Source organism: Schistocerca piceifrons, chromosome 3, assembly GCF_021461385.2.
Source record: "Schistocerca piceifrons isolate TAMUIC-IGC-003096 chromosome 3, iqSchPice1.1, whole genome shotgun sequence".
Classification (NCBI taxonomy): Eukaryota; Metazoa; Arthropoda; class Insecta; order Orthoptera; family Acrididae; genus Schistocerca; species Schistocerca piceifrons.
The window spans coordinates 738,212,384-738,230,612 of NC_060140.1; the positions used below are offsets into that span (position 1 = coordinate 738,212,384).

At 38.0% G+C, this 18,229-nt stretch overlaps 1 protein-coding gene across 1 annotated transcript in view; it reads right to left on the reverse strand.

Annotated features, from left to right (window-relative positions):
- Positions 1 to 18,229, reverse strand: part of LOC124790164 (brefeldin A-inhibited guanine nucleotide-exchange protein 1) — a 281,977-nt gene that overhangs the window by 52,608 nt on the left and 211,140 nt on the right. The window contains exons 20-23 of the mRNA XM_047257760.1: positions 17,353 to 17,648; positions 9,625 to 9,797; positions 4,363 to 4,523; positions 4,018 to 4,278 (exon numbers count right to left, since the gene is read on the reverse strand). Coding sequence (XP_047113716.1) covers positions 4,018 to 4,278; positions 4,363 to 4,523; positions 9,625 to 9,797; positions 17,353 to 17,648 — 891 coding nt within the window. The remainder of the gene's footprint in view (positions 1 to 4,017; positions 4,279 to 4,362; positions 4,524 to 9,624; positions 9,798 to 17,352; positions 17,649 to 18,229) is intronic.

Consider the following 18,229-nt stretch of genomic DNA (forward strand, 5'->3'; position numbering starts at 1 on the left):
GCAGGGCTGTCTATAAATCTGTAAGAGTACAAGGGGGGTGGAGACCTCTTCTGAACAGCACGTTGCAAGGCATCCCAGATATGCTCAATAATGTTCACGCCTGGGAAGTTTGGTGGCCAGCGAAGTGTTTAAACTCAGAAGAGTGTTCCTGGACCACTCTGTAGCAATTCTGGATGTGTGATGTGTCATGTTGTCCTGCTGGAATTGCCCAAGTCCGTCGGAATGTGCAAAGGACATGAATGAATGCAGGTGGTCAGATAGGATGCTTAAATACGTGTCACCTGTCAGAGTTGTATCTAGATGTATAATGGGTCCCATATTATTCAAACTGCACATGACCCACACCATTACAGAAGCTCCATCAGCTTGAATAGTCCCCTGCTGGCATGCAGGGTCCATGGATTTGTGAGGTTGTCTCCATACCCATAGATGTCCACCCAGTCGATACAATTTGAAATGAGATCCATCTGACCAGGCACCATGTTTCCAGTCATCAACAGTCCACTGTCGGTGTAGACGGGCTCAGGCGAAGCGTAAAGCTTTGTGTTGTGCAGTCATCAAGGGTACACAAGTGGGCCTTCGGCTCTGAAAGCCCACAATGGTGATGTTACGTTGAATGGTTTGCACGCTGACACTTGTTGATGACCCAGCATTGAAATCTGCAGCAATTTACGGAAGGATTGCACTTCTGTCATGCTGAAGGATTCTCTTCAGTTGCCAGTGGTCCTGTTCTGCAGTATCTTTTTCCGGCCGCAGCGATGTCGGAGACTTGATGTTTGGCCAGATACCTTATACTCACAGTGCAGTTGTGAAATGGTCATATGTGAAAATGCCCACTTCATTGCTACCTCGGAGATGCTGTGTCCTATTGCTCATGTGCCGACTATAACACTACGTTCAAATTCACTTAAATCTTGATAACCTGCCATTGTGGCAGCAGTAACCAATCTAACAACTGCACCAGACACCTGTTGTCTTATATAGGCATTGCTGACGGTAGTGCAGTATCCTGCCTGTTTACATATCTCTGTATTTGAATACGCATGCCTATATCAGTTTCTTTGGCACTTCAGTGTATATATCTAAATGCCCACTTATAGCATTTTTGTATTATAAGTGAAACTTTTTGGGACCTGATGTGACCTGTGATAGTGCAGTAAAGAAAATAAACACCAATCTGCTTTTCAGTATGTGTGGAAGTGGCCACCATTTATGGGCTGTTTTTATCAGTATTTCTTCTACCATTGTGCGAAACATGAACTTTTAAGACACACACACACACACACACACACACACACACACACAATATGCACTCTGGGTGACAGTAAGATTGGTATCCCACCTCTGTCCATGGCATCTCCAGGCATGCTTTTCCTGGTTGCCAGGATTCAAATCAAAGTGGGACTCATTTCTGAAGATAAGTCTACTCCAGTCTATGAGATTCCTGGCTGAAGGTGAGTCTCAGGACACAGTGATGATCTGCAGCAGCATTTCTTTTCATAGCAGGGACACCTTTGGTTGTCATTTGTGGCACCCTTACAGCACAGCAGTGCTACCTTGGCCAGCAAGGTTGCCAGATCTCTCTCCGACTGAAAATGTTTCAGATTTATGGGGCGGGGCTCTCCAACCAGCTTGAGATTTTGATGATCTAACATACCAACTGGACAGAATTTGGCATGATATCCATCAAGAGGACATACAATAAATCTGTCAATCAATGCCAAGCCAAATAACTGCTTGCATTAAAGGCACAGGTGACCAACATGTTATTGACTTGCTCAGTTTCTGAAGCTCTTTCCCTCGGATAAATCATCCAATCCCTCTGAAACTGTGATCATTTGTTTTTCTGTACATGTATATCACACCTACTGATTTCTGTCCCAGTCAGATAATTCCTTCACGGTATGTTGTTGTTTTTGCCTTAAGAGTGTATATAATACCTAATTTACTTCGAATTTTTAAATGACATTCAAATAAATATTTGGCAATGTACAAGTTTTCTATTAAAACTGTCTATGAGAAAGAAAATGCTGGGCTGAGCTATGAAAATGTGTGGTTTTGTTTCAATTTCAACTGTGACAGGAGGTCATTCAAACAATTTGAAAATTTTTTGCATGATCAGTTGTGTGTGGTGCTTTCATCAACTGGTAGTTCAGAAAATCCTTTCACACTCTTGCCATACAGTATCCAAAAAATGAAAAATGATGTATGTTCTAAAGTTTTGTAATTATATTGTGTGGAAAAACAGTCTTTCCCATTTAAATTCGATATGATTTATAATAATTTTGAGTTCAATAACTTCAAAGTTGGTGAAGTCATATCTAAGAGCCCAAATTTGCTTCCCAACACAATTCCCAGGAATTTCCAGATTAGGAGGTATAACCAACTCCCATAATATTTAGCTATTATGAAGCACTGCTGGATCTGCTAATATGATATGTTTGTTACAGTAGTGTGGAAACAGTAATTTTCTGGGCACAAATTGCAATTCAAATTGAAACTTATTCACTCCCAATTGCAATCCTTCAAATAGGGAAATGGAAGTTTTGAAACACCCTGTATAACAAAATTAAATTTTCAGAGAACTGAGAACTTTAATTTTTTTGTTTTGAAAACAGATGTTTGACAGTTATAAAAAGATAACTAAATAAAAAATAAAGCTTTTATTTATTTGTCTTTCATTCCTTGCTACTAGTTTCTGGGTTGAAGTTTGGCTATTACAAGTGGTGGTGATGGATCACAGCCTGACAGCTTGGGTGATGGCTAGAATGGTTGCTTGAGCATACGGTGCAATTCCAGGAGTAGTGCCAAAGAACAAAAGATAATAAAAATAAAATTAAAACAAAGTGTAGCTGTGGAACATCTGTTTCCAAAACAGATATATCAGTTGTTGATTCACCAATAAAATTCTTCTTCTGAAGTAATGCAGAAGGTCACAATAATTTTAAGGTTCTACATGCGCGTCAACTGTTAACAATCGCCTTGGAAGTGAGAAAGACTATGGTTTATGTTCCATTACCAACGAGGTCGTTAAAGACAGATCAAAAGTTCAGACTGGGAAAAGATTGGAAATAAAATTACCGCGTACATTCAAAGGAACCATAGTAACATTTGCATGGATCAGTTTTGGAAAAAACACAGAAAATCTACATTGGGATAGCCAGAAGGGGAACTGAGCTCCGGTCATCTCCACTGCAAAACCTCACTTGATAACAATTTCTACCAATTTCTGAGCATGTCCCAGGGCTTATCGTGGACTATATTTCATCAAAATCCTAGCACCACTTTCAACCACCAATGAGTTAGCGTACATCAAAACTGATGTTCCAGATATCAAGCTTATGGAATACTGTCATTACAGAGGCAACTGATATTCATTTGTCAGGTGTCTTTATTATCAATAAGAACAAAGTCAGTTAAACAAGGCATGTGATCTGGGTATTCTAACACTGGAAAAACCATATAGCTCAATTGTGGTAAAATTTAGCTACACACTTAAGTCAGTTCCTATTTCATTACATCACCACTATCTGCACAATAATGATTTAATGGTGTACTTCTAGGCATTCAGTTAGAAATTTTTATCAGTTTATGCTAACAGCAATAGTCAAGTCATGTAAGATCTCGCAACAGTTGCAGTGTACTGGACATGGCAGCTTTGCATGTCTTCCTTAACCAATCACGTAAAGTGCTTTCATAAACATGTCAATGGCAACACCTCTGTATTGCCACAGCTCCATAGACAATTACTGCCTTCCCCTGCAGTCATTTGCACTTTGCAGCTGAAAGCTGGCAACAGTGCTGGAAGCTGGTAGAGATCATCTTATACCAACTCAACAATAGCTGTGTTCCGAATGCATGCGGTGAGAACAGGATGTTCCAGTGAAGTATAGGGAGCATTAAATGAAAAGAGCATTAAATGAAAAGAACAGGATAAATACATGATAATACTACAAAAACAAGAAATTAAAAATTTAAATTTTTGTTGTTACTTTACCATTTATTTTGCTAACTTACTTCCGTATGCTGCTCAGGAAGTTTCATGTTGTCAAATATCCGGAAGAGTACTTGAAAAAGGTCTTTCCACCAATGGGCTCTGAAAGCTTCCCCATATGTCTTGATTATTTCAAACAAGACTGTCAAACCACGAGTTCTTACATCTAATTTACAGCGACTCACTATACAAGACAATTCAAACAGTAGTGGAAACCACCCTCTCACCCATACACGGTCTTCCACTGGTACATTAATATCTTCCATGTTGTATTCTGCAAATAACTAATAACAATGAAAATTAGAAAATCAAATTACATCTCAAAGATTATGGAATAGGGACAACTCTGACCACTTGTTATTTTTTACCTGAGGTTTCTCATCAACGTACTTGGCACATGTACGGATAAGTCTAATTGCTTCCATACTCGTATCTGGAAAGCTTGCATTACAGGCAAATTCTGACAAACATTTGACAGCATCTTGGAATGAGTCAATCATTATTGGAAAATTCTTGGCATAAAGATCATCTGTGAGACACAGAAAAGCCACATTTAATTACATGCTAACTCAAATACAAAAATAACTGATAAATTAATAGATATACTAACATTAATTTTATTGACTATGGAAAGGACCTTGACAAGAAAAACAGAAACAAACATTTCAAGTCTTACTGGACAAGAGTGTACTGCAGCACTTTCTAAAAGTATAATTACAAAACATATATTAAACTTTTAAATGGAATATCACAAGGGCTTTGGCAAGGGTGTCCTCTGCCTTTTCAAAATTTATATATTATGATGTTACAAATAAATGGCAAAAATTGTCACAAACTTCCTGAAACAAATAACACAGACACAATGCTCTTTGCAGACAACTGACTGATTTTAGCTGCAACATAAGCCTGATTTTGAAAGCAGCCAATAAATATATAATTCAAACATCTCAACATCATTAACAGAAGTGATGGAACTTAGAGGATGCTGAATGAGTGACAGCGATATAGAAATTAATAATAAAACACAGGAGCAAGATAAATTCTTATATCTCAGCTGTGATCTTTCTTAAATATCAAATGATGATGCAAGTAGAAAACTACAGAAATTACCGTTTCTATACAGCACAATCAAGCTGCATTTTAACTGTAGCAGAGAAAATAAATTACTTGAAATGTATAAAATAATGGCAGTACTGGCGACATGTGAATGTTGGAACTTACTAAATGACAGACCAAAAAGATAAAATGTGCTGAGAGCAGTAACTGGTTAGCTGTCACTTGACAGGACAAGATGAAGGTATCACGAAGGAGTTTTTATTTAATCTGAATGAAGAAATACTGAAGCACAGCTACAAATAGAGTACATAAGTAGAATGCAAGTAATCAGAACACCATGGTCACTGCTGAACTATCAGCCAAAACAAGAAAGAAGGGAGGTCAATAATTTAAGGAACAGGTAGTAGATTACTATTTACCAAAAAAATGTTGCAGACAGGCACAATAAGACTCACTTACACATTAGCATTCAGACGCATCCTTAGACAGAAAAAGAAACACACACCATTCATTCACCCAAGGAAGCACACCTCATGGACACATGACCACCACTCTGGCAGCTCGGACCACCGGAGTTGGTGGTCATGTGTGCGTGAGGTATGCTTGCTTGTGTGGATGAATAGTGTGTGTTTCCCTTTCTTTTTCTGAAGAAGGCTGTGGCCAAAAGCTAATGTATAAGTGTCTTTTATTATGCCTGTTTGCAACTTAATGTGCTATCTTTATGGTAAGTAGCAATCTCTCTTTTCCTTACAATGTTGATATTCCAACCTGTAGTTTCCACTGTTTGAAGAGGGAAGATCAGTTAGACAGAGAAAAGATGGACAGCACAAAATACTTGAGATCACAACAAAGATGACAGAGCAAAGTACTTGAGATCAGAACAAATCAGTGATGTTTTTTGGTGGTGGTTGCTGGAAACAGGTTTCCACCCCATCTAACTAAAGCGGTGCCAAGCATTGCATTAAGAAACTCAGGGAGTGTACACAATGAAACAGCATGTCCAGACTGTCAAATAATCACTGCAAGTGTACCTGTGGGATCTTGTTATACCATTAATGATCTTCCATTATACATCCAAGAAGCAGAAATAGTTCCCTTTCCTGATGATGTGAGCTTTATAATCAAGCCTAACAGAGTAACTTCAGTAATTGAAAATGTAAATAATATTTTCCTGAAAATTATTAGCTGGGCTCTGCAAATGGACTATCACTGAATTCTGATAAAATATGATACATGCAATTCAGTATTGCACAAAGCCTGGCCATACTATTACAATGTTATCGATAATGGAATTCAACTCTTGGCTATAGTTTTTCCTCTGACTTGGGTAAATCTCTCTCTTTTTCGTACAAGCTGCTTTAATCCCAGTAGTTATCTATCACTTATCCTCGTTTCCATTTCTCAAATCAATTTAAGCACAAATCAACATATGACTGACAGAATATGTCTCTTGCTTCAGAAGCGATGGTAGCTACTTTATTTAAAATCTGATTGACCAGACATTAGTCAGTATGAGTATCAGAAAGGGTTTATGAACAGATCCTAAACACATATGTCAGCATTTTTTAGCATTGCAACTGTGAAGACCGTGACATTTTTTCGAATGGTGTATGAGTGTTTCTATTGCCTTTTGATGCCCTGCCAGTCCACACAAGAGAAAGCTACAGCACTTCAGGTTTTCAGAGAAGCAATAGACTTGGTAAAACATTGTGGAAACTATACAGTGTCATTCACAACCAACAAAGAATTCCGTATCATTTTGTTGCATCAATTCAACAGTTTCTTCACCAATTCGATTGGAGTCAACAGTTCACTCCTTCTACATTTCAGTTTTGGCACCAAGTGACTAATACTTCTTCCTGAGACGAAAAAGTAATTGGGCTGAAGATGTTTCACCACATACGAAAAGTGCAGCGCACCATGATAACCTGGTTAACAGACCTGTAGCAGACTTTTTCAACAAGGTTTCAAAGCTTGTTCAGCATTGCAACAAATGTCTCAGTCAGCATGAATAAAGTACTGGTACATGAACCCTTTATGATCTTCATACTTGCAATGACTCATGCAGCAATTATAAGCTAATGTCAAACACATGATTTAATGTTGAATATATTACTCATTAGATTATTCACATGACCACTCGTCAATTGTTCCTCATTCCTTTCTGCGTCAACCATCCCATATACCTGCTGCCTCCCACCAAGCTGTCACTTACCCTTCCTCTACCCTTCCACTCCCCAGCTCCTTTCTTCCTTCAATCACTCTAACAGACACGACCCCTCAGCTGAGTCAATCTGAAGGAGTTCAGCCCTAACATACTGTTTACAGCCAGCATGTTGTTTGTTTAAAGGTGTCACCTTTATGTGTCTGTCAATGATCACTCCTCAATTGCTTACCATTACTCAGTCATTATTTCAAAGAAACAAATGACGCTATTTGCTCCTTATTAAAAGATTATATGCTTTTCATCTTGGGAGATGAAGCTTGCAAAATTTCTTTTCCCGTGGAAAGGCCATTACCATACCTTATTACCTTGTAATCTCTCTCCTTTCATCTTCTCAACAAATTCATGTGGTCTTCCTTTCGTACAGCATTCTTCTGATATTACCATCACCAAACGTGGTGAGTCACACTGAGAGTCAAAATCGGTATTACATCACACCATTATACATTTTTATAAATGTCCACGTATCATCAAATTAGGATATAACTCAAGATAACAATTCCTTAGCTACCATCTGCCTTGACTTGCGTACATAACCCCTCTTGCTTTTAAATATAACAAACACGTATTTTCACTGCTGTTTAAGTTATTTTTTATTCTCTTTTGCATTTCAATTCTTCAATGCATATCCTATAATTAGGGACCGGAAAATATAGCATCTATTTTGGGCGAAATTTGCATCAATTTTTTGCAAAATTTCCATCTATCTTTTTGTAAATGATTAGACGCACAAATTATTAGTTCTTTCAAACTGACTGTTACTTCAGTGCCTTTTTCTTATGAAATGGCCTTTGTTTTCTTCATTTGGCTGTATTTAAGTTTTCAAAAATGATTGTTCCGTTGAAAAACAGCAGCATTTTCCCACCGGTTAAGTGAATGCGTCTCCAATATAAGGTGTTTCTGGACATTATTTGTTTTTTTTTCCTGCCAAATTTGAAGAACAAAAAATCTGCAGACTACTAATTTCAACCTTCATTGGGCGTTCATAGATCTATGAGCCATATTTGACAATGTTACAGATAGAACTAACAAGGCACTAAGCACAGTAGTGGAACCGAGCATACAGCAACTCGATTTTAACATTAAGGGAAGAATTTTGGTGCCGTTGAAAGATGTTACACGTTTTGTTTTCCAATTGCTACAGTGCAGAGGGTGTGTACTGTAGGCTATCATTGCAGATGGCCACAAGCATAAACAGATGAGAATTTGACGATCACAGGGGAAGAAGTGCTGCGGGGAAACAAACACCGCCACCAGTTCACTGGGCTCCAGCCTACCAGCAGAACTGGCACACTGTCACAGGGATCGCTGATCTCTTCTGCTGTTCTAAGCGATATAATCGAAATCCGTGATGGACCAGGATTAGTCGCGTCACTTATTTCAAAGTGAGAAAAGAAAACAAGCAATGCACAACACAAAGCATTCGGGGACGGCTACCATGTAACTGTTTGTTGATGTCGGCAAAATATTGTTAATGACATAGTTCAGGCCTGACCTCTAGTGGTATTCGATGCAACTACAGTTCAAAACATCCACCACCTAATTTGCCATGTTAAAACTGTCTGCAGTATACTATATTTAGCAAAAAAACATATGTAAGAGGGTCTTTCTTATAAAATGCTAGGTCTCATGGCTAAGTACTACACTGCATTACGTGTATCTTAAATGGACCCTTCAACCGTCCACAGCTGGCATGGCACCACACCATTGACTGCATTGATATATCATTGTGTTCATACATTTTATTTTGCAATTAGGTTGTGCACATTATTTTCACAAAGTAGGCTTCACCAGATGATGTACAATGCCTGTAACTGCCTAAATTTTTGATACTGTCTGCAGAAAATAAAGCTATTTCAAACTGTCTCGGACAAATAGCTGATTTGGATACAATTCGCTATGAAACAGCACCCATTAAGCAATTTTATGTTTTTGCATTTGAGGCAGGATTCACATCTATTTTGCATTTATCACAAAATGTGAATTTTCCAGTCGCTACCTGTAAGACAGCTTTCTTCAACCAATCCCTAATTTCAAATGACAAATTTCTTCACTGTGAGAGGCCTTAATGAAGTAACAGTATAAACCCATTACTTGGAGAGAGGCAAGCATAAAAAAATTACTAATTGTGAATGTCAAAACTTAATTAAATAAAAAGCTGTCAAAAATTCTATTTAAAACCAAACAAAAAAATAGTTACAAGTGATAAAGCTCAAACAAGAACCACCGTATTAAGACAATGGCAACTTTTTGAAATTCTCCCTTATTCATTAACACATTAGTGACACTAGATTTTGACACTTTGAAATAACTATAATAAAAAAAGCAATCATACTTAGGGATGACATACTTATAATTTTTCCTGTAGTCTGGAAGGCCATTTCCACAATTGCTTCATCATGGTCAGACGCTGCCAAATGGAAAACACTGAATATATTTTTCCAGCCTGAGCGTATATTATTTGCCTGCGAGTTAACCATTTGTGCAATGCACCTAACTACCATATCACGGATAGTTGGTGACCTAAAAGTGATATAAGTCATTATAGAACAGGCTATAAATTACTGTTCAACAACACTCACATGACGGGGGAAAGTTAAACACATCACATGACACAGGAAGGTTAAACAAAATGACAAATTACAATAACTTACTATAGTAATATTGTAAAATGGTAACATTAAGTCTTGCTGATAGAAACACTTAAAAGTACAAAACACTCTAAATTCGTTCTTAGGGTAGACTGGAAAAGAGGTGGAGGTCACTTAGATCCCAATCTGAGACGAATTCACCTGTTGCATGGTGAAACAAATTTGAAGGAGATGATGTCAACACATAAACAGTCAAAGCCCGTACATGGTAAGAACTGTGCCAGCTTCAGTTTGGAGACAATAGAAGGGGGCAGAGTAGGAAACAAAGATGAATCAAAGAGGACGGGAAATGAAAAATATAATGAATAGTACACTACTGGCCATTAAAATAGCTACACCAAGAAGAAATGCAAATAATAAATGGGTATTCATTGGACAAATATATTATACTAGAACTGACATGTGATTACATTTTCACACAATTTGGGTGCATAGATCCTGAGAACTCAGTACCCAGAACAACCATCTCTGGCTATAATAAAGGCCTTGATACGCCTGGGCATTGAGTCAAACAGAGCTTGAATGGCGTGTACAGGTACAGCTGCCCATGGAGCTTCAACACGATACCACTGTTCATCAAGAGTAGTGACTGGCGTATTGTGACGAGCCAGTTGCTCGGCCACCATTGACCTGACGTTTTCAATTGGTGAGAGATCTGGAGAATGTGCTGGCCAGGGCAGCAGTCTAACATTTTCGACATGCCAACTTTCAAAAGTGAAAAATCAGGAGAATTTTAGCGGTGTACTATTGTGAATTACAACACATCCCTGATGATTAAAGTTGCAATAATTCAATACCTGTAACAACTCAATTACATTTGCTTTATTATTTACATGTAAATACTAAATAATGGACATACCCAAGCCTTCAGACTATATAGTCTAAATTATATAATTTATCATTCAACATGCTGAACAAGATGAATGATGAGCTCTGCAGGTTTCTTTGGATTCACACACATTCAAGTGAAGCACTCTTGAGAGAACTACAGTTCAAAATTACGATCCGAGGAAACAAATTAACATCTATTAGATTTATGTTTTGACATTAGCACAGTTTTTGCATGAATAAATCACTGTTAAATGATCACACGTTTTCATTTCATAATGGAACCCATATTTGCATGGCATCTTATATCCATAAGACATCTTTCCCAAATTTAAATCAATTTTATACCGGATGTACATGTTAGGCTTAGCAAATAATCTGAATAGTTTATCAGTCGGAATTTGTCCGATTACGGTAGTTACTTATTCAGCACATCCATAGCTGACTTAGCCTTCTTCAAAAACTCTGAACGAAATTTCTGCTCAAAGCACTTGCCTTTTTGAACTGATTTTAAAATTAAAAATTTCTCCAAACACGTTTCTGAAAGCGTGGTCCTGAACTGAGTTTTGGTCTTTGTAAATGTGCTAAAAATTCTCTCACATTCCGCATTATTATGTGGAATCGACAAAATAGCCAGCATCACCTTTGCAAGTTTATTATATTGAAGTACCCCATAAGCCAATTTCATCTGACTGACCAATGCCCACTGAACATCAATTCCCTCTGCTGCCAAGTTGGTTTCTTCCAGCTGAAAGTTACAGAACTGAGAGTGGAGAATATCGACTTCTGCACCTAAGTGTTCACTTTCGCTAGTCAGAATATTAGGAAATCTGTTTATGAAAAATCTAAGGCTGGAAAATGCTTGGCCAACTGTAGAAATATTTGCAACTTCTGCATGCATTAAAACTTCATGTTTGAATGGAAATTTGTGTGTCATGTAATCACATGACGATAAGAAACATTTTCTTACAGACTTAAAGAATATAGACTTTTCCTCAGGCTTCAAAGTGGTCACCAAAGCAAATGTAGAATTCCCTATCATCAGATCACAATCATCCTTTTGATTTGCTGGAGTGTGATAATCTACATCAGTAAGAGAGTTTTAATAATGAGTGGTCTCACAAATCTTGCCATCACATTCTTCAATAGTTCCTCCAAAATCGACCTCAATAAGTGGGTATGTAGGGCACTTGACTGAAGAGCTACATTTGGGCTCTCAAAGATAGGCATAAAACTTGGAAGGAAAAGGCGTAAAGATTTATGTTAATTTGATGACAGAAACATGAATGGCCGTTCCTCACATGATAAAGCATGGTCCACAGTGTAAATGTTTTTCTGTAAAACTGATGATTGGGTTTTTCTTTTAAGTGAGGAGTGTGGTGAAATCTTACCACAATGCTTGGACTTGTGATATTAAGTAGACACATCTAGATTTTGAGTGTGTTTTGAAATTTTATAATTCTTCAAAGTTTCCGCTTCAGAATCCTTACTTCCAATTTCTCTCTTGAACAAACTAACGAAAGGGTCCCACTGCTCCAAAATCCTATCTAAACATCTTTTCAACGATAACCATCGTGAAGGCACGTTTCAGAATTTTCCTCATTTCTGTGTCATGTGAAGTTTGAAACTTTCTAAATTTTTCTTTCCACTTTGCACTCCTTTCCAAAGAATAAAATATGTCAATAATATTTTCATCAACATTAAAGGCAAACATGCTGCCCCCTTCTCAACAGCAAGATTAATTAGGTGACAAGAACAGCCTACAATGATTAAGTTAGCAATTTCTTGCTTCAAACTTCCTGCCACATCCTTTTTTAGCACTACCATTACAGAAGCATTATCAGCACAAAAAGCCAGACAGTTTTTTAATGGAATACGGAGTTCCCATAAAGTTGAAAGTAGAACATCAGCAATATTAGCTCCAGTGGCATCCCCTTTTAAATTAGGCACAGAGAGTAGGCAATTTTGAATTTCATCGAGTTCGAGGCTGAAGAACTATGCGATAATAGGATATGACAAAGTCTGTTTTATTACTACCATCGGCAGCAATAGCGAATGGATTCGACTGCAAGTGCGTAATAACACTGCATCGTATGTCTTCGCCATTCTGCATGAAAAATAATCAACACCTCCAAAATACACAGGCAACAACTACTACAGAGCAAACAAATCCCGCAGCAGAACCGAGAACACAATGGTCCTACATTCTATACAATGGTCTTGTAGCAGCGATGCCAACCCTGGCGCACTGTAAAGGGGAGTCAACAATGAAACTGTCGAGCGCGGAGGAGCGGGAAGGGGAGAGTAGTAACCCTAAATATTTTCGCCAAACATTTATCCCTCTAACTTCCCCCTAGGCAGCTTAATTCCCCCTAAATTTAGGGGAAAATCCCCCAACTTGGCAACACTGCCTTGTAGACACAACAATGCTAATCACTTCGCTTGGAATGACTATCGACTACTTCTTGTCCACAATAACTTTACGATTGTGCTGGTGCTACCAGAAGTGGAGGAAATTGGCACTAGTTGAAAGATATTCACTCGTCTCCGAACACTGCCAGCGATAAGTTCGTTACTTCCTTGTAGATATGAAGTGCGAGCTACGCCTACTTCCGCTCCAGACAGCCACCACACGAATCTTCCAAGTTAATGTACACAAGTAGCAGCCACATCTTGTCATCCACCAATATACCGAAGGCGCAGCATTTTCAAATAGTAAGGAAAGTACTGAAACTGCTCTGAAAATCGGGAGATCAGTCTTCATGGTCGGGAGATCGTGAGAAAGAAGGGAAAATCGGGAGTCTCCCGCTTAAATCGGGAGAGTTGGCACATCTGATTTTCTGTATTCATAAAGGCCCGTACACGACCTGCAACATGCAGTCGTGCATTATCCTGCTGAAATGTAAGGTTTCACAGGGATCGAATGAAGGGTAGAGCCATGGGTCATAACACATCTGAAATGTAACGACCACTGTTCAAAGTGCTGTCAATGCGAACAAGAGGTGACAGAGAAGTGTAACCAATGGCACCCCATACCACCACGCTAGGTGATACGTCAATATGGCGATGACGAATACATGCTTCCAATGTGGGTTCACCGCGATGTCGCCAAACACGGATGCGACCATCGTGATGCTGTAAACAGAACCTGGATTCATCCGAAAAAATGACGTTTTGCCATTCGTGCACCCAGGTTTGTCATTGAGTACACCATTGCAGGCACTCCTGCCTGTGATGCAGCGTCAAGGGTAACCGCAGCCATGGTCTCCGAGCTGATAGTCCATGCTGCTGCAAACGTTATCGAACTGCTCGTGCAGATGGTTGATGTCTTGCAAATGTACCCATCTGTTGACTCAGGGATCGAGACATGGCTGCACGATCCATTACAGCCATGCGGATAAGACGCCTGTCATCTCGACTGCTAGTGATACGAGGCCGTTGGGATCCAGCACGGCATTCCGTATTACCCTCCTGAACCTACTGATTCCATATTCTGCTAACAGTCATTGTATATCACCCAACGCGAGCAGCAATGTCGCGATACGATAAACCGGAATCGTGATAGGCTACAATCCGACCTTTATCAAAGTCGGAAATGTGATGGTACACATTCCTCCTCCTTACACGAGGCATCACAATAGCGTTTCACCAGGCAATGCCGGTCAACTGCTGTTTGTGTATGAGAAATTGGTTGGAAACTTTCCTCATGTCAGCACGTAGTAGGCGTCGCCACCGGTGCCAACCTTGTGTGAATGCTCTGAAAAACTAATCATTTGCATATCACAGCATCTTCTTCCTTTTGGTTAAATTTCGCATCTGTAGCACGTCATCTTCGTGGTGTAGCAATTTTAATGACCAGTAGTGTACAATTAGAAACTAAGGGTGGAGGGGGAAAAAGGAAAAGATAAGAGTGGAAGCAAAGAAAGAGAGAGAGAGAGAGAGAGAGAGAGAGAGAGAGAGAGAGAGAGAGTATTTTTAACATGTTTGATGCATTACTGCAATAACATAATTGATGCATTACTGCAAAAAATTGATGTCCACTAAAACTATCAAAGAATATCATTGTAAATCTTTGATGGTGATAATGTAGCATATACAAAAAAGACCTGACAAATTATTATTATTATTGACGATGTGGTGATGGAGAAAATACTATAACTGTGAGTGTACTATACTACAGCATTAGACCGCATTTACGCAGGTTGACCAATGACAATATTCATTAGCAACAAGAAACGGGAGGGGGGGGGGGGGGGGGAAGAAAGAATACAGCAGGTTAACATGTAGGTATCTTTATTAGGCCATTAGATGACTTTTCAATACCAGTCTCTTACACATTAAAAATGAGAGCAGGCAAATGCAAATCAGTTGACTGAGAAATCAGTTCAGTCATCACAGACATTCAGTGTTGCAACCAGGTCCTAGCTATTACAAACACGCTGACACTACCACACACAATTATGATTGCTAAAGGGCAATGGGGAAACAGAACAGCCATAAATAGTACTTAGTAAATTAAATATTAACAATGTGGTTGCACTATGAAGTAGTTATTGTGCTGTCCATATTGTCCCATCACATGGCACAAAAAACTAATAGAAATTTAAACAAAGATGGTGGAATTAAGATTTAAAAAATGAATCTATGCTAACAGAATGCCAATAATGTAGGTAGGGGAAGCTACCATACAGCAGGTACTTAGGCCACAAACACACTGCCATTGGTAACATGCCTGTGATGCAAATGTCTCCTGTGCTGAACATAACACGATTCCAAACGAGTTTTTTGTTGCAAGTCTTTACCCACACTGGTGGAAACCATTTCTCACAGTGTAATTGCATTTTATGATAATTTATGTCTAGAAATGAGGACACTATATTGTTTTGTGGTACTCCTCCATTAATACTCAAAGATTTAACCAAATGGAAAGGCAAGTGCAGTAGTTATCATCAGTACATGAAAATATACTACAGAAGACCAGACATGAATTATCTGCTATGGGAGCTGAATATGAAAGACTACACTGGCTTCTATAGCTTCACTAGGATGTCATAATCTGATTTTGGCCCAGTATTTGTTAATTTATGAGCTTCACCATGGCCATTTTGTTAACCTGATTTTAATGCACCAGACGGCATATGTGATTGATTGATTGAGTCATTAATTAAAAATTTTGCATAATTTACAATAATTTTTGATATGATGCTTGCACTTATGTTCCCAATGCAGATGCATAAAATTATTCCATAAACTCTTATAAACTTCTAGATTACCACATTTTTTGCAAAACAAAATTTTATCAATACTTATGTTCTCCCTTGAATATCAAAATTTAACCTAGTTGTTTTCAAATAATCAGGTAGTTTCTTAAATTGCTCATATGCTAGTCTTTAAATAGTTGAATGTCACTCAAAATGCAACAGTTTGAAAGGGTCTTTAACTGTAATTGTCATTCGAAGGAGCTGCTGTTGAGTGTGGTGACTTTTAATTAATGAATGAACTAACTGAACTATTGCAGTTTACTTATTATTGAAAAGATTTCAAGAAGCCAGTGCTGAATATAAAATGCAATGTTTTATAAAAATACGGCCAATGTTTTGTGACACACTTAACTGCTTGTTTTAATGACTCATTAGAACTACCACTGATTATTGGAGAGTGCTCCATTAATCTGTTTTTCAATAATTTTGCAATTCGTACGAGTAATTCCGCCACTGAAATGTTACTTATATTCAAGTGCCAACCTGACTGTATACTCGCTAACACTTCCACAAAGCAGGGAAAATGGTCATCATCCAAACAGTATAGCTGTGAGGCTAATAAAACTCATGAATTGTGATGTTGAGTACATTATTTTAAGCAATCATCATCATCAGAGACTGAAAAGATTTTGAAATTCATGGCAAGAGACTGACGTGCTAATGTGGAAGAGACAGGCTACAGAAAATCAGTTTACTGCTTTACAACTTGTTACTTATCATGTTTTGGCAATGTCACATCCATTCAGAGATTTGTATATTTACATCCAATTTCAATTTTAAAGCAAGCAATATCTCTCTTATAACAATTCTGTCATCGTCTACTTTGAGTGCAGTGAATGTGAGGGTGGAATCTGCACTCACCACAGAGTAGCTGGAAAAACAGTTGCAGATATTGTTGGAAACATGTTGCAAACTTTGTGTGTACACGCCTTTTCAGCGACATTAGGAAACAAGCATTGATTTTACAGCTATTAAGACCACTCTCAAATTAGGACAACAAAATAAACTCTTTCTCCTAGTTCCATCTATGGTATTTTTATCCACTGTTTTATTTCACTGCTTTTTTCATTGACTTGGAGTGAATTTCAAGAGCAACTGAGTCTCTCCGCTTTTTCATTCCACTGATAAACTACCATAATTTGTATATAATAGTGGTTATGATATGAATTAATCAACATTGCGAACTATTCTGTTGAAGCGAAAAACATCTAGCATCTTTCCTGTAAATTAAGATCTATACTGCAAAGTAAAATTTCCTTTTCAGGGACCAATAGTGACAAATACAAAAAACTGCATTGAAACTTAAGATGTACAAATAAAAATAAAAGCAGTGAATACCTGTTTTTCTTCATGATGTGTTCAAATGGTCGCAGAAAGTCTTTCTGAAATCTAAAGTTCGCAAATTCTCCTTTTTCAATGAACTTCATTGACAGCTGGCGCAGTGAATCCACAGCAAAGAATGCAATGTCTTCACTTGGACTGCATCCAACTTTATTGAAGTGGTCACCTAGTACTTGCCATATTCGAGACCACTGCAGTCTTATGCGCCCCATGTTATAATACGAAATCTCCACTATCTTCTGAAGGCTGAACATACGTGGATGTGATGGATGTGCCAACTCATCTAATGAAACCTGTAACAGCAAATGTCTTACATAAAGATACAACACTGACTGATAACATTCTATGGGTCGATAGTGGGAAATAACCTGCTTCCTGAAGAGTCTGGTAGTGATTATATTTCATTATTAATTCTTCATATCCAATGCTGTTTAAAAATGTAAGCCTTCATATCAAATTATTCCAGCAATTTCTATTCCGAAAATATTTAACATTTAGATCTAAAAGTATACAAATGTTAGGTATCTGTAATTACATTTACCTGTAATCACTTTGGCTTGTATCGAGTACAGTATGGTTTTTAATTTTACTGACTTTTAAATGAAAAACAGTTGGTACAGTAGTGTGTGTTCTGTTTACGTTGACTTCCAAGCTACAGAAACAATTTTTGAGAAAACACTAACACCAATATGCATTACAGTTACATGTCTTGTGGCACTTTCATCTCCGAGGAACTCATCATATTAGAACACAGGAGTTAAGCATAGCCAAACTTGAGATGGTTAGTTTTAGAACAATTCTGTACAATACTACTAAGCTGAGGTGAAGTAATCACACAAATAACAATAGATAAACTCACTCTTACTGTGGAACA